The 18,971-nt window shown below is 42.7% G+C and overlaps 2 protein-coding genes and 1 long non-coding RNA gene across 8 annotated transcripts; 1 reads left to right on the plus strand and 2 right to left on the minus strand.

Moving 5' to 3' along the window:
* Nucleotides 1-17: 17 nt before the first annotated feature.
* On the minus strand, nucleotides 18-5,459 carry LOC101078139 (monocarboxylate transporter 7). Of its 4 annotated transcripts, XM_011604216.2 has the most exons (7): nucleotides 5,345-5,437; nucleotides 4,142-4,267; nucleotides 2,833-3,073; nucleotides 2,617-2,760; nucleotides 2,380-2,508; nucleotides 896-1,843; nucleotides 18-791 (listed from the first exon to the last, which is right to left on the minus strand). In XM_011604216.2, the coding sequence occupies exons 3-7, from the start codon at nucleotides 3,068-3,070 to the stop codon at nucleotides 484-486; spliced, it is 1,767 nt and encodes a 588-aa protein (XP_011602518.2). In that variant the 5' UTR covers nucleotides 3,071-3,073; nucleotides 4,142-4,267; nucleotides 5,345-5,437; the 3' UTR covers nucleotides 18-483. The 4 variants fall into 4 exon arrangements, with proteins under 4 accessions (XP_011602518.2, XP_011602523.2, XP_029691468.1 ...); XM_011604221.2 differs by lacking the exon at nucleotides 4,142-4,267 and having other exon boundaries at nucleotides 5,345-5,459; XM_029835608.1 differs by lacking the exon at nucleotides 5,345-5,437 and having other exon boundaries at nucleotides 4,203-5,327.
* arsg (arylsulfatase G) lies at nucleotides 3,080-18,855 on the plus strand. Of its 3 annotated transcripts, none has more exons than XM_029835614.1 (11): nucleotides 3,080-4,061; nucleotides 6,802-7,036; nucleotides 7,122-7,357; nucleotides 13,745-13,862; nucleotides 14,407-14,553; nucleotides 15,266-15,462; nucleotides 15,548-15,628; nucleotides 15,713-15,821; nucleotides 18,071-18,191; nucleotides 18,263-18,353; nucleotides 18,537-18,855. In XM_029835614.1, the coding sequence occupies exons 2-11, from the start codon at nucleotides 6,819-6,821 to the stop codon at nucleotides 18,815-18,817; spliced, it is 1,599 nt and encodes a 532-aa protein (XP_029691474.1). In that variant the 5' UTR covers nucleotides 3,080-4,061; nucleotides 6,802-6,818; the 3' UTR covers nucleotides 18,818-18,855. The 3 variants fall into 3 exon arrangements, with proteins under 3 accessions (XP_029691474.1, XP_029691482.1, XP_029691479.1); XM_029835622.1 differs by having other exon boundaries at nucleotides 6,943-7,036; XM_029835619.1 differs by lacking the exon at nucleotides 14,407-14,553.
* On the minus strand, nucleotides 17,783-18,552 carry LOC115249655 (uncharacterized). The gene is made up of 3 exons (XR_003888343.1): nucleotides 18,416-18,552; nucleotides 18,250-18,307; nucleotides 17,783-18,164 (listed from the first exon to the last, which is right to left on the minus strand). It is a non-coding gene; the product is annotated as an uncharacterized lncRNA (long non-coding RNA).
* Nucleotides 18,856-18,971: the final 116 nt, after the last annotated feature.

The following is an 18,971-nucleotide window of genomic DNA, read 5'->3' on the forward strand; positions in this document are numbered from 1 at the left end:
ATATACAATTCTGAGCTGGGATGAAATACTTTTTATTATAAAATTATTTGCATTATAAAATAGGTTGATCTGTACATCTTACATCACCTAATTGAAAATAAACATGACTTGAATCATATAATCTGAGTTTCATGTTTTTTATATATATAAAACAAGTGTTACAGTATCTATGCGATTTAAGTTTGCAGTATTGCATGGATATTTACATAACTATTATTATTTTAGTATAATTATTACATCAGGTATTAGTGCTGTATATACAGTAATTTCTGGAATATTACAAACAAAAGTATGTTAAGAGATGTTTTGTTTAACTTTAACATGAATTAGCATTGACGCAATTATTGCGTCAATTATTGCTAATTTCCCTGGTGGACACCCCCTAAAGGGATCAATAAAGTACTCTTGAATCTTGAATTTTTTGTCTGATCTTCAGTGGTGGCAGTAACCCTTTGTCCTAAATTTGACCAAAATACAATTTGACTACACATTTTCTTGAGAAATGCATATAACCTCCTTGATCTTTTCAGTGGCCTCTGCCTGTGCATGGACCAAGCTGGTATCTACTGTAGAGCAGGCCTGAAGACTGTCAGGGCTTTGTTCAAGTCTGTGTACTGATCCTGCTTCTTCAGGAGCTCTTTCCTTTTCATGCTTCTTTGGCTTCCTTCTCCTGCAGAGCAATCGTCTCTTAGCAGGTATGACCAAACCTAGGAACAGGGCACCAATAGCCATGCCAACCGTGCATGAGTAGAAAGCAGATCCGTAGTTGTGAGTCATGTCCACCAGCAGGCCTGGCAAAGTAAAAAGACAGATTCAACAAAGAGTATATGAAGTACGCTGATCACATATCTTAGCTTTTAGAAGTAACTGGGCAAACTTTCATTATAAGACATACCTCCAAGAGGGGGTCCAGCCAATCCAGAAAAGCTGTGTATGAACACATAGACCCCAGCGGCAGAGGACATTCTCTCTATGCCCACCACATCATCCTCAGCCAGTAATGGGATGTGAGTACACGATATGGTTCCCATTAAAAAACCATACACAGCACAGCACACAGCCAGTCCGTAGAACTCAGTCACCAAAGTAAATCCCACCAGATCCACAGTCATTGTGATGACGCACGTCAGAAGCACCAGTACCTTTTTCTTCATGAGGCACTTCCATGTCAGGATCCACCCGATGGTGAATCGGCCAACGATTTCCGCCACAGCCATGATGGAGAGCATGTAGGCGGCATGTTCGCGCTCCACACCTCGGCTCACGCTCATCTCAATGATGTAGAGCGGAGGCGCGAAGAAGCCGAGAGTAGCAAACAGTCCAAATAGAGAATAGAAAATGAAGCTGCATTCTCTCAGGATGGTGAAATCCAGAAGTTTTGGCTTCTCTGTCTGAAACCTATCACCTGTTCTGACTCCTTCCTTCACCATCAGTTGCTTCTCTGTCTCAGATCCTTTAGCATCCGTGCTCTCCAATACAGCTGTATTTGTTGTCTCTGATTTACCTGCTTCTGTATCCAGTAAAGTCTTTTCCTCTGGGTGGCTGCTGGGCTCACTGTCCTTTAGAGACTGGATGCCAGACTCTCTTGTGCTCACGGAGCTAATGGTTAGCTCAGTTTCCGACCCGTGTAAACCAATTTGTAAAACTGAGGGTGATTCAGCTTTGTGTTTCGGCACCTTTGCTCCGAGGACCTCGAGTTCTTGAGCATCTGTCTTTGGGTTTTCTCCAGGTCTGATAACGATTGGTCGAAGCAATGCTCCACAGATGATGATGGTGCTTTGCAAACCTCCTAATATTGCCATGGTTCGCCGCCAGCCCATACGATCCTTCAATGCAGACAAGGCTGACAGAGAAACCCACAAGTGACTGATTTAAATAACAACTTACCTAAACGTGTATCTGGTCTGATCTAATCGCCTGTTGGTTTTTGTAAAATTTAAAAGGTCCAAAACTTTACTTATTATTTATGCTGGTCATTTGATTTAAAAATGTGCTCATCTTTGGTCCAAGTCAATGTATCAAAGTGTATTTTGAATATTCTGTTTTGACAGATGAAAAATGACCACAAACAATTAACTTGAAGTCATTGCCTATGTAGAGAAAATCACTTTAATCCTAAAAAACAAAAATATAATTATATTATTTGTCTTAATCTGAGTATAATACATAACAATAATGATAAAGCAGGGCTTTACAGCTATCTGATATATGTGACATGCTGTTGTGAACACAAAATCAGTAACCAAGATCACGTATTACAAAAAATGTCATTAACAACAATCTCCCTATTTTCGCGGTACTGTAGATAACCTTTGGAAAATAAACTGCCGTCACTTTTGGAAAATCTTTAGCAGGGAAGCAGTCAGAGCTTGCACTCACCAGGTGCCATAGCAGACATGAACAGGGACTCTCCAGTAGAGGCCACAGCTGTGACCAGAGCACGTCGACGGGTGAAGTACAGAGAGAGAATGGTGACAGTGGGCAGGAAAGTCAGACAGTAGCCCATACCTGTGCAAAAAGGCCCGTTATTATTATTCTAATATACCAAACCTTGCCTAAAATGAAAGAAAATGAAACAAAAGAATGATAACAATGTGAATTTAGGGAATTAAGTACCTGTAAGTAATCCGTAGGTAAAATATATTTGGTTGACAGAGGTGGTAAAGGTGGTGGCAATGACGCCCAATAAAATGAGCAATCCTCCAGTCATGACAACAAGTTGGAACCCAAAACGGTTTGTTAAGACAGAGGACAGAGGAGCTGAGGAACAAAAATAAACTATAGTTTGGTGTGTACTGTATCATGACTATCATTGGTACCCCACTGGCTCACCATTGAAGGTCATCACGAACACGGCAATGGAGACGATCCAAGAGACGCGGCTGTTTGATTCCCTGAACTCCTCCATGAGGTCTTGGAGAAAAATGCCAAAACTTTTGATGGAACCATACGTGAACATCTCCACCAAGAAGAAGGCTACACCCACCACCCATCCCCAGCCTCCATCGGGCGCCTCTGGATACACATTGGGCCCTAAGAAATGCAACCACTTGGCCCCAAAATATGCCATGCTCTGTTGATTAAAAAAGGCAGAGTTAGCAAAAGTAGTCGACCGACAGGAAATACCAGTATTTAAATCTGCATATTAATTAAACAATTTTTAAGTTTAAAAAAACCAAATACTACAAAACTAAAGCTATGTGTAATTATGTGTCTAAAAATGATCTGCAAATTAATGATGTAAATAAAAGTTTACGTTTCAAGTGTCTCATAGACTTAGACTATCCAAATTAGAAATCCGTTTGAAATTATAAAGATTTCTAAGAAATTTTAACAAATGTACTATGTGTGTGTGTGTGTGTGTGTGTGTTCCAAATCAATCAGTTTTTAATTTCTTGAAAATTTCAGCCCGACTATGGTTATGATTGTGAAGACAAAAAAAACTCATTTTTTTGTCCAATCTGACTTCAGTAAGTAAATGAAATTAATCAAACATTATTTTAAATAAATTCCAGGTTTAGGATTGTGCTGAATTATATATTTCATGTATGTCTGTGTTCAAATAAATTGTCATTCTTTGATTCATCTCCAGAAACTGCTCCATTATTATTTCTCTGACTTCAGTTCCTTACACATACAGTATAACCAAAGCTGTCTGGATCTGATTATCTGGTCATATGTATATAGATCTTTTATATTTAAAACAAAATATATCATTTAATGCTGTAACAAACTTATTTGCAATATTAATGTCCATATGTACTCATCAACCTTTAAGTGGTTGATGTTAAATTATTTTAATAAAGTATGAACACATGGATTTCAAATCAACACTTCTAAAAAGGGAATGTCGTGGACTGTTTGTAGAAAATGTACTTTTTTGTGGTTAAAACGGCAAATAATCAATCAAATGACATAACTAAAACAAATAGAACAATATTTATTTTGCAGGCGAGCATGAGAGGCCCCCTCTGGAGTGACCCGGGGGTTTTCTCACTCCAGCGTCTCGGACCGTGTCGGCGCCGGTTTAAATGACCCCGTTCCTGACACGACCCAACTCTGTAAGTACTCGCGTTTCTGCTATTTTTAAGTTTGTTCGTGGGGGCGGACACACACAGTTAGTTTGCGAACGGAGACCCACCTAAAAGTGAACCGACTGCAACAGGCGCTTAAGCCGCTGGGTCTCGTGGCTTCTGTCTCACCTGTGCGAAGCGACTCAGCCTAAACGCGCGTCCTTCCCTCGGATAGCCTCGTGCCCACTCCCGCCCTAAACAAAGAGCAAGTTTGCCTGGACCAGGTTAGGGGACCATAAACGCATACGCACACGTGCAAACGCACAGACACGTGGTTTGACATCAGATTCATAAACAGACTCGCGGGGTGGGGGTGGGGGTAGCAGCGATCTGGTTACAGCCAGTTCTTGCCTCATGGATGTTTGCGGGCTCCTTCAAGCCGGAATTCTTTATGAAAAGTGTATGACCAATTTTCTGGAAGAGACTTGTGTCTAATCTCAAGTCAAAAGTAAATTTACAATAAAGTATCATGCACTTCACTTTGTTGGTGATAAAGTTTCTGATCACTTTTGTGCCTTTTAAATGTTGCCAAGCATGTATTTTTAGATTTAAATAATTTGCCTCTATCCAAACTTGCTCATGCAGTCACGCCCCTTCTATCTGATTTTTAAGATTAACTTTACATAGATCTTAATGTCATTTAACTTAAAAATAATTATTTATATGTAGCTTCTAATGACTTAAATTCTTGATATGTTTTCAGATCACATTTAACACTTTCTATTTGGGTGTTTGATGGTAGTACATAAATATTTTTCTTCAGGGTGTGGCAACACCTATATTTGCACATATTTGCTCTTGGTGCTAAATGTGCTCCTCTGCCTTAATTGTAACTCGATTTTCTCCATTTCACACATAGCATCATTTGTTCACTTAGGAAAGATGGTATACTTGTTAAACCAGTGCAGTGAGGAGAAAAGACTGCACTGCTTCTTCACTAAAGATGTCTACTCCAGACAAGAGAAAGGCTTGCGCTGACATTCTTGTACTGAGTTCTTTGGAATAACCACAATCTGACTGTGAGAATGAGTTTTATGAATGTGTTTGGCAGCATCACTTTAGTCTGTGCAAGACAAACACATATCGTGCCACACATGTATGAAAAGAAGACAAAAATCAAAAACTATTACAGCACAGACCCCAGTTTCGCTGTAGACTGTGTGTAGGTCTGGTAAATCTGGCTTGTTACAGCTTGTTTTAATGAATAATAGGTTAATAATGAAGGAAGGATTCCAGACTATTTTAAATGAATGCTGTGGTGCATCACTTACCGTGTTAGCACCTTTGCCACATTGAAAAAGCCTTAGTTCACTTATTCATATCGATGTTTTGAACACTCAACTGAACAGGTTGAGTGTTCGCTTGGTCAGCATGTTTGTTTACTTGTCATGTCCAAAGTGCAAAATACAGTTTACACTTTAACATTAATAATTGTGTTTATGAATGCAACATATATAGGCATTAATATTGATGTCAGCTGATGTTCATCAATTTTTAGCATATCAGCCAGACAAATATGTAAGGCCATAAATATGTAAAACCATTTAAAAAAATTGTGTATGTGTGTTGGGAGAGGGCGGAGGATATCGGGAATCTAGAACATGACTTTTTTACAATGGGAAATTTTTGAGCTAATTATTGTAAAATTGTATATGTTCTTCCACTGCTCTCAGTGATTCCTTTATTACTGGCCGTCATGTCAAAGTTCCCATCCATAATGTCAATAGTGTTATTCCCTATGCTAATGGAAGCAGCACCCAGATTCCAAAGCTGTATTTGGTACATAGCCTCCTCAATTTCTAAGCTGCAAAAATAGAGGCATGTGAACCACAGACAGGTACGAGCTGCTAAGATAATGAGGGATGACACTTTTGAGACCAATATGTGAGTGCCAAATACCACTTTGGGATCTCGACATCTCTACCAGCGGGAAATACCTCAGTTGATCCTTGCTAATGCGAATCTTCCTCACCATTTTCCTCTTTCTCCTCCTCCCTTTCACTCTAAGTAAAACTTAATAGGCTTTGTCTATTGGGATGATGTTAGTTGCCAAGTTATAAGTTATCTTGTTAAATGCACTCTACCAAATACAGTAGATGAGCATTAGCACAAGTTTGTCCCTGGCTGACTGAGTATACAGAAGCTAATGCTGCTAATGGTAGCCAGCAGGCAAAAACAAAAGCCACAGTAGATAAAATTTGGGAGGCCATTACAGCAAGTTCTCCAAGAAATTGATTTGATTGGACTTAACAGCAATATCAATATCGGCATCACCTTCAAACTGGCAGTCCTTCTGGAGCACTCGTTCAATCTTCCGGGGCACAAAGAGAGCTCCAGCCAACACGCGAGTTGGGTTCTGCGTGTTCACTAGTCCAGCAGGACAGCATGGAGACCTCAAACAAGCAGGGAAGACACCAAAACACTCCAACACTGATAGACAGGCGCTCTGTCCTTAAATGGGTGACCTGATGGAGCTTGCCGACAGGTGTGCCTGCCTGCAGCACCAGCTGCAGGCAGGCACTCCTCCACGCCCCCTGCAGGAAAAACCAAACACAACCCGGAACCCTGGACCCCAACATATAGAGTTTGTAGCTACAACAGTTGTGTTGTCACATTCCAACTTGATTTTAATTTGTTACAGTTCTGAGTTTATAAGATAGGTATTATTCTCTGTTGCTCAATTTAATATCAGTTAATGGCAGCCTATATAATCTACAACTCTTTGCAGGATTTCTATTAAACAAAATGGCTGACCTCACTTCAGTCCTTCTCTCGGGAATTATATGTGGTCTGCTTCTGCACATTTCCAAGTATGAAGCCAATGTAAACAAATCCAGTAGGAAACCAAATTTTATCATCATACTGGCAGATGATATAGGTTGGGCTGACTTGGATGCTAACCTACCAGAAACTAAAAATAACAACACACCTCAACTCAACCTAATGGCTGAGCAAGGACTAAGGTAATGGATGGGAAAACAGGTACAATGAAATGGGATCATTTGAAAAATTGTCAATCTTCACTTAAATGCAGTTTTGTGCCTCCAGATTTACAGACTTTCACTCTCCTGCCTCAACCTGTTCACCGTCTCGTGCTGCCATTCTCACTGGGCGGTACGGTCTAAGAAATGGTGTGACACATAACTTTGCTGTGGGCTCGGTGGCTGGACTGCCTCTTTCTGAAGTTACCCTACCCCAGTTGCTACAGAGGTCTGGTTATTACACTGCCATGATAGGGAAATGGCACCTCGGACACAACGGGCCATACAGACCAAACAGAAGAGGTAAGGGTTAGTGTTAGTGTTGTTTTACTTATTGTTTAGAATCTTGCAGTTACTGTATATCTGATATCTCAGGAAACCTCTATAAGGTAGGAAGTTAGGTTTACATAAAGGAGATGTCTTAATCACAGATTAAGAATGACAGGACATGGTGTCAATATACAGTATGCAGTGAAATCTTGAAGTTCTTTTTAACTTGATGCAATAATCTTTCTCCTATTGCTGGAGTATCAGATTTAGTGAATGACGTAGTGCAGGTATTCTTTTGTTCAATTTAAGCTTGAAATACTTTTAGCTACCATTAAGTAAATAATTCGTACTTTGACATCCATTGCTAAAATACGAACTTTCCCTGGACTTATCATTGCAGCGCACAAAGGACCGCCTGGTACCCAATCTGTCACTGTCAACTCAGTTACCGCTAACATCTACTCCTGTAGTGCACCCCTTATTCCTCCTCCACAAGAAGTGTCATGGTTCATTTCAGTCTCTACAGCACTGGACCACTGCCAAACTCAGGCAGCATTGTCTCTTGGGTCACAGTTTGTAGTGATTCAGCACCAGTAACTGGCTCATAGATTATCTGACCTACTACTAATCAAGTAAAGTCTTGGCAGCTGTGGCCACCCGGCCTTTGGAATCCCTCAAACTTTTCTGCCAGTGTTTGAGAGTGGTCAGGACAGCGACTTTGTTCTGCTCAAGCTTGCTCGAGACAATCTTGACAAGGGTGTGATAGGATCACAGCAGTTCCGGACAGTTTAATAAAAAGCTTTTTTGATAACTTAAGGAAAACAGATTGAGTGGAATTTTCCAGCTCAGCAGAAGAGCAGGCAGTGACAGGACTACCCCTCCAGGAACGGCCCCCGTACTCCCAAAAGCAGGTCCAGGGCAGGGAAAATGGAGCCATGGAAGGGAGAAACTAAAACTCCTCCGAGACGCAGGAGGACAAATCAGGCAGAACATCCACCTCGGAGCCGTCATCCACAACTGAGCCGGGACCCAAGAGCATTCTTCCGGACCATATCCCTTCCAATCTACCAGATACCGCATTCCTCATCCACGACGGTGAGAGTGTAGAAGCTGCCTAACAGCATATACAGGACCTCGATCAATCAGATGAGGGAATTGTAGGCATATTCAACCCACAGGACCTGCTCTAACCAGGAGGAGGGATTGTCCGTCACCATGCATCGCAGGGCTGTCTCTATATCCTGTTTCACATGCTCTGTTAGCCCATTAGCTTCTGGGTGAAAACTGGAAGACAGATTGGTGGCAGATCCCAACAGCCTGCAAAACTCCCTCCAGAATGTTGACGTAAACTGGGGTCCCCGATCTGACAGCATATTGATGGGAAGACCATGCAGGCGGACTACATGGAGCAGATCCAACTGTTGCAGTCTCCTTGGCAGAGGGGAGCTTGGGCAATGCTACCAAGTGGGCCATCTTGCTGACGAGATCAATAATGGTCAAAAAGACAATGAAGCCCTGCGAAGTGGGAAGGCCTGTGATGAAATCAACAGAGATGTGGAACCATGGGCGGTGTGGAATAAGCTGCAGGAGTCCTGCAGGAGCTTGGTGGTGAGTCTTGCTGTGGTTGCAGGGCAGGGCCTTGATAAACTCCTGGGTGTCTTCCCTCAAAGTTGGCCTCTGGAACTGTTGGCGGATGGCCTGTTGAGTTGGTAGGGTTCCAGAATGGCAGGTAAATTAAGAGGAATGAAACCACTGTAACACCTCTGACCGTTAGGTGGGCGGAACAAACAGACGGTTCCTTGGACAGTCACTAGGACCTGGTTGACCCTCTGCAACTCTATCCACCTTCTGTTCAATTTCCCAGGTAACCCTAGATAATGTGACATGACTCCGGAAGTATGGATTCCAACCCTGTGTTTGTCTTCAATTCATACCGGAACTGCCGGGACAAGGCATTGGGTTTTGTATTGTGGGACCCTGGGTGTTAGGAGAGGGTGAAGTTGAATCGGGTGAAGACTAAAGACCAGCAGGCTTGATGGGAATTCAGTCTATTGGTAGACCTGATGTGGCGTGGAGGATAAAGAGGCAAAGAAGCTTGCTGCAGGCATCTTTGGTGACAAGAGGGACTCCACTCTCAAATAGCTCCAGTAGACCATTCAATGTGGGGATTGTGGAGTCTGAGACAGGATTAGTGGTGGATGCAGGGATGGTTGCCAGAGATCAGCAGCTGAACTGGAGAGGTCCAGTGAGTAACTGTGCCCAGGACATGTCCATCTAAAGCCCGAGCTGGAACAGGCTGTAGTAAAAGCTCCCGCCTGAGAATGATGAGCCACCTCTCCATCGTTGATACTGACATCAGATTCAGAGTCAATCTAGGTAGCCACAGTCTGTGGGCCTTCGGGCAGGAGGATACAGGTCTGTAATTTGGGTCTCTGCAGTTGAGAAGAAGCAGAGGTAGGACTCACCAAAATCTTCCCCCTTACTGAGGAGCCTTGGCTTGTTCTTGGCATTTAGAAACAAAATGTCCAGCTCCTCCACAGTAGAGCCAGAGGTTGGCCTTATGTGGTCGCTCCTTTTCTTCAGGAGTAAGTAAGGTGTGTCACAGCTGTATTGGTTCAGGATCCTCCCTCCACCACACAGATGAGTAGGGGTTCTGTGTGACCAAATTCTCACTGGGGTGGATTGGTTCAGGATGCAATGTCTCCCCTCAGCGCCCCTCCCATTGCCGATTCAGGATTCTGAAGTCGATGCGGATGGCAACCTCTATAACTCCGTCCAATGAGGGCCTTTCATAGGATACCAGTTCATCCTTAATGTAGTCAGCTAGTCCTTGATGGAAAGCATCATAATGAGCGGAACTATTCCAACAGCTCTGGCTGGCTCTTGTATGAAAGTCTGTGGAATAATCCGCCACTGTGATTGCTCCCTGCCTCTGTCCTATGAGCCCACCGGATGCATCTGCACCATAGGATTCCAATCTGAAATCTTTGTGCAGCCCCACAGCAAGTCGGTCAAATGAAGCACAAGCAGATGAACGCCTCTCCCACTAAGCTTTTCCATAGAGCTGAGCACTGCCAGTCAATTGTTTAATGACAAACGGCACCTTTGCTTCCTCCGTGACAAAGTTGTGGGGCTACAGAGAAAACAGGAGTGAGCACTTACTAAGGAAAGGGTGGCAAGTGTGAGGAAGGCTGAGGAAAAGGTACTCCTAGTGTTCTGGAGTTTCGACGCGATGTTCAGGGACCGCAGATGCTCGTGGGACATAAGCTGAAGCAGGAGCATGAACAAGGGCAGAGTCATCAACAGCAGGAGCGGCAGCAGATTGAGGGCGGGCAGGGTCAAAACCAGTAAATCCACATGAAGAAAGTGCTGGAGAGTCAGACATGACATGTTAACAGTCTGGCAAGGCATGAATGCACTGCAGTGGCTTAAATACAGCCTGAGAGAGAGCAACAGGTGAAAATATTAAAGACAAATCAAGTAGTCGTGGAAGACAAGACGTGACAGAGTGAGTGGAATTCTCCACCTCAGAAAAGAACAGAAGAGCAGGCAGTGAGAAATCTATGAGAGGGAGCCTTTGCCTTAGCAAGGAATATTACTATCAATTGTTGCTTGGGCACACCAAGCTCTTAAGTGGACTGCAGCTTGCCCAGGTGTGCATCCATGACCTGGCACATTATACAAGTGCACTGGAGGCTCTACAAGAAACTACAGGCAGTCAAGACAGCTGTTTCAGAGTGAGCTAGGTGCCATACTCAACGGTTCTACTCTCAAGAACGGTGATGCCATTGCCTTTGAGTTATTCACCTTGTCCATCTGTCCTTTATGCATGCTGAAGACCCGGGGGAATAAGATTTTGATCATCTGCTCAGCAAGATGTTTTCCATCTAATGCGATGCTTTGTTGAATACAGCCTGTGATATGGCATTCAACAGACTGTGCACCAAGGTGTTGAGCAACTGAATGACCAATCAGTCTATTTGGAGGTATTATTACCACTACGGTATCATTACCGCTTAAGAAGCACCTGATATATCATAGTGTCACTGTAGAGGGAGTTGCTTCTGCTAAATACACGTATCCAGTTCATGTGCCGCAGCAGAAATCCAAATACTTGTGCAAACTTTGGTGGCATTGTTGCTTGAACCTATTCCCTTGTCCTCCAAATTGACACACCCAAAAATAATGGATAAATAATTTACTTTTGTTTATAATGACTCTGCTCACCGTTGTGGAACTGGTGAGAAATATGTCAACAATCTTGTTCATGCTGCCCGCGGCCACTTGACCACAGTAAAAAAAATGTTTGTTTACAAGTGCCAGCCTTCTGTTAGCTTCTCTAATAGCATGTCCTCTGGACTCTGCCCACTACATTAACCTGGAAGTTGAGGGGTGCAACAGATTCCCAAAATCACCATAACAATTTCTCAGAGGGAAATCGGTTGTACTACCTGTTGAAAAGTGTACATGACAGGTCCCTCAGTTGACTTTCCAAACTCCTGACCTTATCTTCCAGTTGCCTGATGTTTTTGGCAGCACATGTTGGGAGTCATGGGCACAGTTGTACTTTGAGCTGAGTTCTTGCTCTACGTCAACAGTAGGATGTTCATTATCTTCCTTCACTGCTGAGTCACTAGCATTAGACCAAAAACTGATAACTTCTTTCCCCAACTATTTTAGGGAAAATGGCTCGATGTAGCACCAGTGTTTGACGTCTTCTGAACACTTTGAGATATGTATGTGCTTTCCTCATCAAAATGCAAACTGCAGACAAATGTCATTCCTCCTTATCACTCTCAGCCAAGACTTGCATAGGAAATCATGGAAACTGAGGTACAGCTGTCCGTGTTTGGAAGTTGAGCAGTAAACTACAATAACACTGGCAGGACAATGCTGTCATTATTTATCCCATAACCAAGGTAGTGACCGCTCGGCGAATTTTAATGTTTTTACCATATTTTCACGACTATAAGGCGCACCTAAAACACTGCGATTTTCTCAAAAATCGACGGTGTGCCTTATAATATGGAGCGCTTTGTGTGTGGACTGAGTTCCAAAATCTGCTGTGCGCCTTTGGTGGGTGCACTACGGTAAACGCTCCGCCCATCGATTAGCAACACACCTACACGTAAGGATCCCCTAAAATGGCGCTGGTCAAGCGAGACGCGTATGAATGAGGCTTACTTTAAACTGCAGGCCATCGAATATGCGGCTGAAAATGGCAATCAAGCAATCTTAGTGTTTTCGCTTTATGAGGCAGCGGCATCTCTCCATACGCGCGAGGACAACTGTTGCGCAGCAGCTGACCGTGGATTACCAGGAGAGGGTGGCCATCTTCTGCACCTACTACCGCGACAAAATAACCGCACCCAGCCACATCACCAACATGGATGAGATCCCTCTGACTTTTGACATCCCTTTGACCCACAAAGTGGAGAAAAAGGGACCAGCACGGTGGCGATATGCACAACGGGGCACGAGAAGTCGTCGTTCACTGTGGTTCTCGGCTGCCACGGAAACGGACAGAGCGCTGGATGACGGAAGGCGAACACTCCTTCACAAAGACTGAGGCAGCGGCGGGCAAGTTATGCCACCATATGCAGGTGGATTGTAGACGTATGGGCTATGATACCGTCTTCATGTATTGTAAGAGCTTTCACAAAATCAATGCTGAACCGGAACCGGTCAGGGAGTCCGATTCAGATGATTAAGAAGAGGAATTCGGGATGTTGGACATTGAAATAGTGCAGCTGTTTAATTCAAATACAGAAGATGAAAACTTTGATGGTTTTGCGGCGGAAGAATGAATATTTTGTACAATAAATGTGTCGAAACTCACTGTTTTACTTCCGTTGTCATTTTTTACTGTATGTTTCAGCATGCGCCTAATAATACGGTGCGCCTTAGTATGTTTTAAATACAGAAATAGCATCCATAACTGAGACTGCGCCTTTTAATACAGTGCGCCTTATGGTCGTGAAAATACGGCAAATGTTTAATGTGGAAGGAGGAAATCTGACATGGGTCTATTATATAATTTGTAAAGCTATAATAACACCTGTTCATTTTTCAGGCTGAGGAATTCAAATATATATTAAAAAATATTACTGTGTACATCAGATTTTCCATTGGACTACATTCTTTGTGGTATTAAAAGTTAAAACTGGTCTTTTAATTATGTTGCTCACCTCATAGTTATGCGAATGGACAAAACTTTCCCACTCCAGTATTTGCCAAGTTCTTATATAGCAGGGGAATGTACAGCTGTTGTATAAAAAAAGAATCCCAAAAAACAGCTGCTACAATGGCATGCAGCTGTTGCACCCACAGCTGCTTTTGCATAGCATGCATATTCAATAACAAGACATGTACAAATTAATTTTAATATTTGGCATATTGTGTCATTTCTCTCCTGGTCAGGATTTGACTACTACTTAGGTGTTCCATATAGCAATGATATGGGATGCACTGATGTCCCTGGATATAATTTGCCTCGATGTCTTCCCTGTGACTCGCCCTCATGCCCTCAGGTGATAAGGTATGTGCAGAACCTACCAGCTACTTCTATTATCACACTCCAGTGTCAAAAGAAAAGAAAGCATCACAGAACCCGCATATTTCCTGCATAATTCATTAAATTTACAGCCATTTCTGCTTCAACTCATACATTTGAATTACTCTGTTCAATTTGGGATGACTTGCAAAGTCAGAAAAGAGCAAAGTTGGTCATTATTTTTCTAGAATAAAGAAGTAAGATGTAGAAAAGGAGAAAGGGTAACTGACAGGTGTGCGTGTATTGTATATTGGGTCTCTGGACTAAATTCTTTCCAAAGCTTATGGAAGTTAGGGTTGTTTTCTGTGAAGGGTCTACAATATGCTACTTTTTCTATTCGATTAGACCACTATTGTTTTTCTACTGTCTTGAATTCAATTTAAAACTGATCTTTGCTGGATAGTTTGATCTCAAATGTGTGAAAAAATGCATTTTTAAGTGACTGGGAGGAAGTTGTTGTTGGTTTAATTTTGGTTGTCACATGTAGCCAAAGTTATTTTCTTTTCCTGTATTTTGTTCTCATGTCCAGGTTGAGGAGAAGTAGGCATGATGGCTGTTACAGCAAAGTGGCCCTTCCTCTGATTGAAAATACCACTATAGTGCAACAGCCACTCAACCTGTGGAGATTAACAGAGCAGTACAAATCAGCTGCCACAAGGATCATACAAAATGCACGGTATAATACAGCCGCCCATGTGCTCATTGTGGAGTTAAAGCATTCTATTTCTCTGTGGGAGACTTAAAAACAGGAAAAGTGGTTTGGAATTGAGATTTTAGCCAGAAACAAATTCAATAAGGGTTTATTTTTTCCTAATAATTTCTTAATTTTGGCCTTAGAAAAGATTGAAAGATTAAAGGAAAACCAAAATAGTGTATGTCTTTGTGCAACTTGCGTGTTGAAGCAAAACGTGGCCCAGTCCTCCTTGACTCTAGGTGTCAGCTCTATTTAGTGTACATGCAAGTAGCAGCGAGAAACACTAAGGAAGCACAAGCAGAAATGCAGAGAAATTTAGAACTCTAGCTTCTTTTTCTGTTGTCTGAAGATCCTGATCACTTAACTGGGATAAAAGCCCAGAAGAGTTTCATCTAAAAGGGGAAGCATGGGAGAATAGGATCCTTTCTCATGGTCTCAAATGCAGAGGCATTAGGCAACAGGATAAGGGCAACACCAAAAATAAATAATAAGTTTAGAGGTTGAAAAGTTTAAGGTTGAGTGAAGGTCACAGCATTGTCATATGCAATTGCAATGAGAGATTAAGTACCTTTCTGTGTTACGTGCACGGCTTCTTGCTGCTCATTCATTCCAGCAGGTAGATCCTGTTGTAGATTTGCCAGTGCTTAAAGTTTGTCGGTTTAAGCCGTGTTCTGTGTGCTACATGGTTTTGCAGAGCGCAAGGACAGCCATATTTTCTCTACATTGCACTTGCTCACATGCACGTTCCCCTGGCACCTCCAGTTGGTGCTTCTGCAACAAATGACAACAAAGTCTACGCTGCTAGCCTGCAAGAGATGGATGACCTGGTGGGGGCAATAAAACGTATTTCTGATGAAACAGACAGAGACAATACTCTTATTTGGTTCACAGGTGAGTCTGCACGATAGATTACCTGTGTTGGTCATGCAACCAGCATAGCTGATGTTCTGAAAATACATCATTTATTCATTTTTAGGTGACAATGGCCCTTGGGAGCAGAAGTGCCAATATGCAGGAAGTGTCGGTCCTTTTGTGGGGAAGTGGCAGACAAGCAGAGGTGTAGTTAACATGACATGTAGTTAACATGTTAGCTACATGGGAGATATAGATGTTTTTATCTGCGTATATTTGCCTGCGTTAGGTGGAGGCTCAGCAAAACGGACCACCTGGGAAGGAGGACACAGAGTGCCAACTATAGCTTACTGGCCAGGCAGAATTTCAGCAAACAACACCAGCTCTGCACTGCTCAGGTAATAAGTGATATGTACACTGTACTGCAGAAGTCTTTGCATTCCACATTTATGTTAAATGGTGTTAAATAATGGTTGTGGTACCTCCACACACAATGTCTGCACAAGGCACACAAACCACAGAAATATATTGTTAGGTTCAGATAACCTAAAACATGAGAGAAACAAATGAGGCAAAGACAACAGTTTTGAGTTTTACTTGCAAGGAGGGTGGAGAGATGTGCTCAGTTACAGATCTCCAACACGTCCTGAGGCACACCTCTCGCCACCCTTCTTTTATTAGGATTAGGAGGTCCCCAGTTACACAGAATTCAATTGTGCTTAAAGAGAGGGGAAACACAACAATAGCAGGGTCCATTGATAGTAAAACACGTGAACCATAAAGGTGAATATATGAGCATGTCTTCATTGATTTATTAGCTTGGCTTGCTCACACATACAGCACATCCTTCCATATAATGTAAAAACATACACAAAGAGAAGAAATTCTGCTTCTCCCTGCTTCCCATGCTGTTATTGGCAACTCCGATCAATGTTGCATCCTGATTCTCCTTACAGCGGCTGTAACCTGTTGTTCTTGAACAGGTGTGTGAGCTCACACATTAAGCATCACGAACATTAAGCATTAACAAGTAATAAAAGCATAATGTAATGAGATAACATGTAATGAGAAATATAACAAGAATAAAGAATATAACAAGGAAAAGCAAATAGGAGATAACTTTATTATAATGATTCTAACATATATTGATTACAATATAAAATTACATAGAAAAGTAGAACTGGTTAGTTGTTCAGTACCATGGACAGTGACCATACTGTAAGCCAGATATGCATAAATAGAAGTGAATAATATAATGACCAAATCAACCCCCTGGCACTCTGTCTGCTGGATAAGATCAGGGAATTTAAGCACTATCAAGATGGCCGCCTCTCCAGTAGCTCTCCCGCCTCCTGTTTTTTCAGCTTTCTTTAAATTTTTCAACTTTTTAACCCCTTTCCTTCTACTTTCTTTACTATTTTTGTGAAGAGATTGTGTGTTTTATATATCCTATGGATATTTTAAACTTTTCAATGAATACAAGAGCCAGTTTCCTCACTTATTCACGGGAGGAACTGCTGGCTCTGCAAACAAAGGGGCGAGCCGGGATACGACACCTCATCCTGGAGGAGCTGAGGAGGAGACCCCTGGGTTGCAGAGCCGGAGCTAAGCTAAAGACCGAGCTAACAGAGAATCGGAGGCGCTACAAGCCATCAATTCCCTCTGCACACAGTCATCAGCAACCAGAGGAGCCTGTTCAGTGAAAGGCTGCTCCTTCCCAAGTGTCAGACCAACAGGCCATCATACTCTACAACTCCTCATCTGGGGGGAGGAGGACGTAGAATAAACTACACAGAAATGGACACTTGTGCTTCATCTTTATAGTTTTTTTTATATCATTTAATTCATAGGTTGATATGCTTTTATTTTGTGTTTCTTCTCTTTTGTTCTCATAATTTGCTGCCGATGTTACAAATTTCCCTGAGGGAATCATCCCAAGGGATCAATAAAGTCTAGTCTAAGTCAAGCGATCGATCGCCTGACCGACTGACCAACCCATCCATCCATCCATCCATCCATCCATCCATCCATCCATCCATCCATCCATCCATCCATCCATCCATCCATCCATCCATCCATCCATCCATCCATCCATCCATCCATCCATCCATCCATCCATCCATCCATCTTTATTTATATAGCATCTGTTACAATCAAAATTGTTTCTAGGCGCTTTCCAGAATCCCAGGGCCTGACCCCCAACAAGCAACAGTAGCAAGGAAAAACTCCCCTTTAACAGGAAGAAACCCTGAGTAGGACCAGGCTCATGTAGGGGGACCCTCCTGCGGATGGGGGGCTGGGTAGAGAGAGAGGAGAAGGGGGAGGACAGATAGAAGAGAGAAAAAGCATAGATCATAGAAATACATTAATAATACAAGCTGCTGGTATAAGAGTTGAGTGGGTCAGCAGGGTCAGAGGTCAGCGTACAGCTATAAAGGCAGCTATACCTGTAGATGGATGGGGGGGGGGGAGCAGAGAAACTACACAAGTTGTTTTCACAATGTGTTCATAAGCTTTTTCAAAGTGGAAGGTCTTAAGTCTGTTTTGTATATTCCCATGATCCTGCTGGTTAGCATCATTCAGAGTTGTCATTTTTGTAACCAAGCTGCTTAAAAAACACTTTTTTCATCTTTCTTCACTCTTGAAGCGGTATGGACATTTTCCCAACCCTTCTATCCTTGGCAAATGTTACTCCCCCAGCAGACAGACGTTATGATGGAATCGATGCATCAAACATCCTCCTGAAGGGGGAAAAAAATGGTCATGAGGTACTGATTGCTCTTTTTTGGTTTATCACATTAATAGCACCTGTATCATCAATCTTACCTTATATCTTTAGGTTCTCTTTCACCCTAACAGCGGCGCAGCAGGAACATTTGGTTACCTACAAACAGTACGAATGGGGAGGTATAAAGCTTTCTACTTAACAGGTACCAGTCAAGTCTTATTAAATTGTTTTTGTGCACCAAAGTTAAAAAATGAAGTAACTTACATGAGTCAAAGGAGCCTCATCCCACTTCAATAAGCTGTGACGGCTCTGTACATAAGATCAATGGTCTGCAAAACAAAAACCAGGGAACTCCAGGAATTCATGTGAACTTGTTCCTCTGCAGGTGCAGCTGAGGCCTGTGGTGGCGCAACAGGAAGGCCACAGATTCACAATCCACCCCTCATATTTGATTTGCAATGCGACAAGGCCGAGGAAACGCCCCTCGAGGTCAGCACACCAGAATACCAGGAGGTAGTAAAGCAGGTCATCCGCAGGAGGGAGGTGTTATTCTGGGACATCGCCACAGACGAGTCCGTGTCCACAGCCAACTACAACACAGACAAGTCAGCAGCGCCCTGCTGTGACCCCCAGCAGGCTATTTGCCGCTGTGACACGTTGGGATGAAGATGGGGACATTTCTCACGCTCAGGACATGCCGATATTGAGTCTTCACTCTTTTTTACATTGTCCTCAGCTGGGTGTTTGTAGCGGTTTGTGTAGAGATGCAATCGAAGATGAACAGAGACAGGAAGAGGGAGGGGGGTCTGGTTTCAAACTT

Source organism: Takifugu rubripes, chromosome 1 (assembly GCF_901000725.2).
Source record: "Takifugu rubripes chromosome 1, fTakRub1.2, whole genome shotgun sequence".
Taxonomy (NCBI): domain Eukaryota; kingdom Metazoa; phylum Chordata; class Actinopteri; order Tetraodontiformes; family Tetraodontidae; genus Takifugu; species Takifugu rubripes.